Source organism: Dioscorea cayenensis, chromosome 11 (genome assembly GCF_009730915.1).
Source record: "Dioscorea cayenensis subsp. rotundata cultivar TDr96_F1 chromosome 11, TDr96_F1_v2_PseudoChromosome.rev07_lg8_w22 25.fasta, whole genome shotgun sequence".
Taxonomy (NCBI): domain Eukaryota; kingdom Viridiplantae; phylum Streptophyta; class Magnoliopsida; order Dioscoreales; family Dioscoreaceae; genus Dioscorea; species Dioscorea cayenensis.
In genome coordinates, this window is record NC_052481.1 from 4,120,404 (window position 1) to 4,127,569 (window position 7,166).

Here is a 7,166-nt window from a genome sequence, read left to right on the forward strand (position 1 = left end):
AAGATGAGTATGATGTTGTTCCATGCTAACCAATTAAAAATGTTAATTTGCTTAGGGCATGCACCTTTTTAGATAATTTGAGTCGTTAGACAAAGAGTATCGCCATGATTAAAAGAATTCATAAAAGAATTTGATTATGAATCGATCATTAGATGTTAGACTCCTCTGCTTATAGTCTCTAGATCCCCGAGGATTAGAGGCACTTCTATTAAGTCTATTTATGATCATAGGGTCAACTTGTGTTAGAGGCGATTGCAGCAAGTGCACTAGTTCTTGTATTGTTCTATAAGGATGCGTGGAGCCCCTAAACAACTTAGGCTAGAGGTATATGGGAGCACAATTATCAACCCATTTGTCAAACCAAAATAGATTGACTAGTAACACCATCTTGTATTTCTAAGGAGACATGGGCTCTAAATGTAGACATGCATTTCAAAACCACATTCCAAAAAAAAAGATCTCCTCTTGGAAGGTCAGGAGAAGAGATTCCATGTGTAGGACTTATGGTAGTAGTTATATTAGATCACTTTGGCTCTATATGAGGGAATTTCATTTGAAATCTTCCATCATGATTTCCCAAGTAAAGCGTTCTTGAATTCCTCCAAGTTTAGAATACACTCTCTGCCTTGTTCTTGACATTGGCAAAGCCACTTCTAATTTACTAATCAAGGGCCAAGTTAATCAATATTAGGGCTAGACTAAATGAAGTCCTTCTTGATCCAGTCAATTGCTTTAATCACCCAGAATGAGAGTTTGAAAATAGAATTTAAATTTCCACAAAAGGATATAATTTAACTACCAAGGAAGGAGAGAACTGAAGTGACTATTGGTGTACTATAGGTGACATATGTTTCTAAGATTGCCAAGTGGGCATCGTAAAGAACCCTGGTACGTGTAGAGCATGATTGAACTTTAAACTAAGCACACTCGAGGCTAGAGTAAAATGAAGTGGGGATGAGGGTCCCCTTTGTCGTAGACCTCTGTGATATCTAACATAGCTACAATGCTAGCCATTGATCAGAAAATTGACTTTAGATGAGGTCAAGGATTTAATTTAACCAATCCACTGAGATCCAAAGCCATGTGCACCCATGAGGTCAAATAGGAAATCCCAGTCCACCACATCGAATACTTTAGCAAAGTTGATTTTAATGATATGGCTTAGGATTCTATGCTTTTGAAGGCTAAAAATGAGTTCTCAGCCATGGCTATGTTGTCCAGATAAGAAAACTTCATCTTTAATTATATAATCCAAAATTAACAATCATTTTATTTATTTTTCTTGATTTAAATTTATTTTAACAAACTTGTAAGCTTCAAATAATATATAAGTAAATAAAATATTATATCTGTTATGTCAAATAACATAAAAAAAATCACTTGGGTTACAGACAAAATAATATATACTCTATATCCAATGTTTTATAATTACACGTAAAGTAGAGAAAAAAACTAAAGGCGGTATTTACTTATTTATGTCAAAATAATTTTTAGGAATTTCCTATTATCAATGTATGCAAAGTCTATTAGTAAAGGCTAAGATTAAGTTTGGGAATATGGAGGGTTATGGGTAGGGTGTCATTCTTGGTCCTGTCTCAGAATTCTCAACCCACCTCCTAAATACATCTCGTTTTTTAATGGGCGAGTAATATTGAATTTGTAGAATACTTTATAGGGGATCTGCTCAAAGCAAAGACGCTTTGGTTCCTATGCTTGCTCATTATCTTAAAAGGTTAATTGTACAAAGTTTTCATGAACTAGAGACTACATATAGTTGTGTAGTTTTGCTCAAATCTTGATGAATGGATCCCCGAATTTCTTCGGGCATGGTGTGGGACTTCACAAAAAATCACTATTTTATGCCAATAGAAAAATCCAAATCTTATTGATCAATTATCAAGGGAAATTGAGGATAAAAAGTCTACTTAAACATAGAACCAAAATAGGTTATTGGTACATGTCCTCAACCTCTAACTCTATGCCTAGAGTTTGGATAGACAAGTTGCTAAATGCTTATAAAAAAGAAACCTCTAGTAATGACCACAAGTAAGAAATCTAACTCTATTATTACAATAATTACTTAAAAGGCATACTCTGTCAAATTTGAATTGTCCAATGCAACATATACAAGAGAATTATGTGTTTCATAACTTTAAATCTAATCACAACAAACTAAAAAATAAAAAATAAAGGACACCTTGTGGGATCTATTAGGATCCTTTTGGCTATTTATTGACATGATTTCCAATTGTTGATATCTTTCTATGAATATAATTGTGATCAGTGGTGGAACCAGGAATAATATTAAAGTAGTACTAAATTTAAATTTAAAAAGTTTATAAATATAAACAATTCTATTAATTTAAACTTGAGATTATAATAATCAATATTTCAAAAATATAAAATATATATCCATCTTAAAAATTTGATTTATGTGTAAAACTGTCATATCTATATAATTAGCGATTAACTCAACTAGTTAAGCACTAAATTAACAAATAATGTAATTAAAAACAACTTTAAACAATTTATATCTAATTTAATTATTAAATACAACAATATTCAACAAATAGTTTAATAAATAATCAAAATTTTCATAACAAATAAGCATAACAAATATCTAACATTTATTCACAACAATTTTCATAATAAAACAAATATTTAACAAATATCTAACAATCATTCATCAAATATAAATATTTTTACATAACAAATAATTACACAAAAATTAAAAAAAATTAAATTCGATAAAACAAACGAGAAAAAAAGAAAAATCCCTATAATAAAAATAAAACATAAATTTAGAAATAATTGATCAAAGAGAAAAAAAAAACTCACCAATCCATGCGATATGCAATGTTTTTTTTAGAGATTTTAAGAGAGCAATTGCATTTTTTAGGATTTTATTTTAATTTTTATTTATTATTACTATTTTATATTAATATCCTAAGTATTAATAATTATGTATTTATAAGTTCAATAAAAAAAAATCTATATATAAAATTTAAAAACAAAAATATTTGAGGATTTATGTTTGGCTAGTCATAAATAATATGATTCGGCAATAATTGTGATGTACCTCAATTGAGAACAATCGCCATTATTCTCATAATCAAAGAATTTTATTGCTTATGATAAAGTATTGGTGATTGAACCTTCAATATCGAGGAAAGTTAAAAAGAGAACGACACTTTTGTTAAAAGGTATCTAGTGTCTCACTTTTCTATCTTGACCGGGTAATTGCAATTATTTAAGAAGGAATAAAATAATTGTTTTTGTTAAAAAAAAATACAAGGTTATTGAACCCATTTTTGGGAAAGAGCGGGGCGAACCCACTAAAGACCTAGGGACGTGCACAAGTCTCGGTGGAATAAATGGGGATGGGGCCGCGCTCACGTGGGCGCTGGAACCACCCATACACAACCACTATTCACAACTCCCAGAAATGTGCCCATCTTATACTATATATAAAAGATAAAAGCTATTGACTTAGAAGCATCTTCAGTCTAACTCTTTAATAGGTCCAAATTTTTTATAGCATCGTGAACTCATCTCACATGCTATTTCAATAGCCTAACCTTTGGCACATATTACAACTTTAGATGACGATGAACCGACATTAAGGTGACAAACCTTCCCAACAATGTGAACTCTTCAAGTTAGAGATGTAGTGAGAATCCCTAACCCTTTACTTATTTGTTGTGGGGGTTGTACCTTGTTTGTATCCCATATTCAAATCTTTAACGTCAATTTAGACATGTATATATATATATATATAATAAAAATAAATCATAATGGTGAAAAAGAATAATTTCTATATAGACTAATAATTACAATGAAAATAACCTATTTATCAATAAAATTTTAAATCTCCTATACTTGATTGAAGGTGAGTTGATGGTCATCACAATGTAGAAATATTAGCGACGGGTGAAAACCATGAGATTTAAAACAAGATCACAATATATCCACAATCTCATCTAATTAAAATGTTCCATTAGAGTTTGTATTTGTTATGATTATTAAATATTTTAAAGTTTAATTAAATTTTTTTATCAAAAGCTAATTCAAAAGATTAAGCCTTACACATAATATTTATATTGTTATAATTATATAATTTATTTAAAATAAAATTTTACAACTAATGATATAATATTATAAGTCTAGATGGAGGCCGTAGTGGACAAAAATCAGAGTGGGGTTCTTTTCTTAACTTAATTCAAGAAAGTGCCAACAAGACCTTTCCAAATTAAATTTGCACAAGATCATTAAAACCCTTGAAAAGTCAAGTATGTTCTTGAACCCTTTCAAGGGTTCATATGACCATTTAAAATCTTGAAATTAAAAGATTAATTTAGTTTGTTAATAAAATTATATTTTTATCTCCATTATCTTTTTTTTTTCCGTCTTTTCACTGAGCACTCGGTTGGGCTAGACATAACTGATTTTTACTCCATTATCTTTCTTCTTCCGTCTTTTCATGCATAGCACAGGTGGCTGATGATCCATTCATCTCTTGACCTCATCCTCTTGCATGCATCTCCACCTTCGTCAAGGACTAGCTCTTAACCCTTCTCTTCTCATTCCTAACTTCTTTTCCTAAACTCTAACCCAAACTCTAACCCCTAGCTCACTCCACTCCTCTAGCAACCAACTCTATCAATTGTTAGCCACCTCAGGCTTCACACACAATGTTCACATCGCCGCATTCCTCTTCCCTTCCATTGCTTTCCTCATCTCCCTTGTCAATACTCCTCTTCTTACCTTTTTTTTTGTGGCTTTCTCATCTCCTACCTTTCCCTCTCTATCTCCTTTCTTCTCCGTCACTTTCCCCACCCTCTTGCCATCTTGCAATCAACTTCTCTTTCATAACCTTCTTCATTGTCATATTGGCTTCTCGGTAGTTTAAATGACTTCACATTAAAAACCCATCTATCTTCTTGGCCCTTAAATGTTTTTTTTTTTTTGTATGTCTCCTTGTTCTCTTCATCTTGGGTCTCTTGGCCTTTTTTTTTTAATTACTTTGAAGGGTGAAAGGATAGGGGAGGGGAGGGGAGGGGAGAGGGAGGGGGCAACCATCCCATTGTTATTAAAGGCCGGCTAATCAACCACTCCATCAAACACTTTCACAATGCATAGCGCATTCATGCACTGCTTCTTCATCTTCAAGTGAACTACAAAAGAATTCATAATTCAAAAACAAATAACACTTTAAATTTTTTTTTTAAATTGATATATGAGATTATATGAGCTTTGGCAAAAGTGATATTTGACGAGATCATAAAAAAACCAATAAAAAACTAATAATAATAAAAAAAAAAAATAGAGACCTACAGGTGTGTTTGGAAGTTAACCAGACCAAGTCCTTTTTAGCCCTCCAACAGTTGGTCCAAACTAGACTTGGAAATTGGAATCCCATTTTTTTTTGTCCTACAAGACAAAACCCCAAAAATCAGCCCTTTTTTTATCCAAAAATCAAGAAATACTCACCGCCAAATTACCAGCCAAAATACCACTCAAATCCCACCCACTGACTTCATTCCACTCTCTCTCTCTCTCTCTCTCTCTCTCTCTTTCTTTCCCCAATCAAAATTCCCCCATCCTCCCTCGAAAGTCTTCTTCTCCTCCCACAAACCCTAACCCACGATCAACCTCTCCCCATGGACGCACCTCGAAACCCTCATCTCGGCATCAACAAGCTCGGCAAGAACATCCGCAAGAGCCCTCTCCACCAACCCAACTCCCTCTCTCGTCCTCCTCACCCTCATCCTCACCTCCATGCTCCTCCCCCTCCACAGCAACAACCCCAACCCCAACCCCAGGTCTACAACATCTCCAAGAACGATTTCCGCAGCATCGTCCAACAACTCACAGGTACTCCTTCTCGTGATCCTCTTCCCCAACCTCCTCCTCGTCCTCCTCCACCCAAACCCCCTTCTCAGCGTCTTCAACGCATCCGCCCTCCTCCTCTCACCCCTATTGCTCGCCCTCTCCCTCCTCCTCCTCCTCCTCCCAATCCCGCCTTTACCCGCCCCGTCGGCGTCCCGTGGCATGTCGGACCCCCTGCTGAATCCCCCGTCAGTGCCTATATGCGCTATCTTGAACAGTCCATGCTCCACTCCGATGGCGCTCACCATACTCCTCTCGTCCCTCCTCATCATCCCCCTTTTCCTTCCCCTCGATCTAATATCCCTCCTCTTCTCCCTTCTCCTGGCTCTCAGCTCCCTTTGCCTTCCCCAAGTGCTTTCTTGAATCTCCTCTCCCCCCGATCCCCTTACCCTCTCCTTTCCCCTGGGTTTCAGTACCCTCCCCCTCTCACCCCCAACTTCTCCTTCTCCCCTTTCTCCCAATCCGGAATCCTCGGCCCTGGCCCTGGCCCTCAGCCACCGCTCTCTCCCGGCCTCTTGTTCCCGCCCTCCCCTTCTGGCTTCCTCCCCTTGAACAGCCCAAGGTGGAGAGATATGTAGCGTGGAACTAGTTCGGTAAAGGATTCATCACCTTTTTTTTTTTATTTTTTATTTTTTAAAATCTTTTGGAGTCATTTCTTGTATCAAATTGTTGATAGTTCACTTTACCAGTTGTTATATGTTCTGATGAAAGACGACAGAAAACTTAGGGATATTTATTAGAGCTTTAGTGGCTTCACTTTGATCCGCAGTGGTGGCAGCGGCATCTGGTATAGTTTTACTCTCTTCTAGCTGTGCTTGAGGTAGGTCGCCATCAAATCATAGTGGTGCGCCTTATTTAGATGAATATTCTTGTACTTATTATTATCTGCTGTATGCTTGTTCGTGACCTTGTTGTTGTTGTTGTTGTTGTTGTTAAATAATTTTATTCAGATTAGAGAGTTTGGAAATTAACAGTTATTTCATGTATTGCTTAGTTCTGGAATGAATTTTAGAATTATATACAGTTGACTGTTACACAGCTTTTGGCATATGGATCTTTTTGTCTTTTGTGTGCATGATTAATTGTACTCACTTAAAGGTGCATTTAACTTATGCCACTTTTTTGTAAACTCCATGGATATTGGCAGTGAAGAAGATTGATTGTGTGGGTAATTTGAACCATTCCTTTGTCACATTATACAATATGATTGGAGAGTTGAGTTTTTGCTCAATTGGTTAGCATATTTCCAAAATTATGGATTGTGATTTGTGGCACTT

At 35.3% G+C, this 7,166-nt stretch overlaps 1 protein-coding gene across 1 annotated transcript; it reads left to right on the top strand.

Moving 5' to 3' along the window:
- Positions 1–5,537: 5,537 nt before the first annotated feature.
- LOC120271814 (protein HAIKU1-like) lies at positions 5,538–6,912 on the top strand. The gene is made up of 2 exons (XM_039278488.1): positions 5,538–6,482; positions 6,579–6,912. The coding sequence occupies exon 1, from the start codon at positions 5,661–5,663 to the stop codon at positions 6,465–6,467; it is 807 nt and encodes a 268-aa protein (XP_039134422.1). The 5' UTR covers positions 5,538–5,660; the 3' UTR covers positions 6,468–6,482; positions 6,579–6,912.
- The last annotated feature ends 254 nt before the right edge of the window (positions 6,913–7,166 follow it).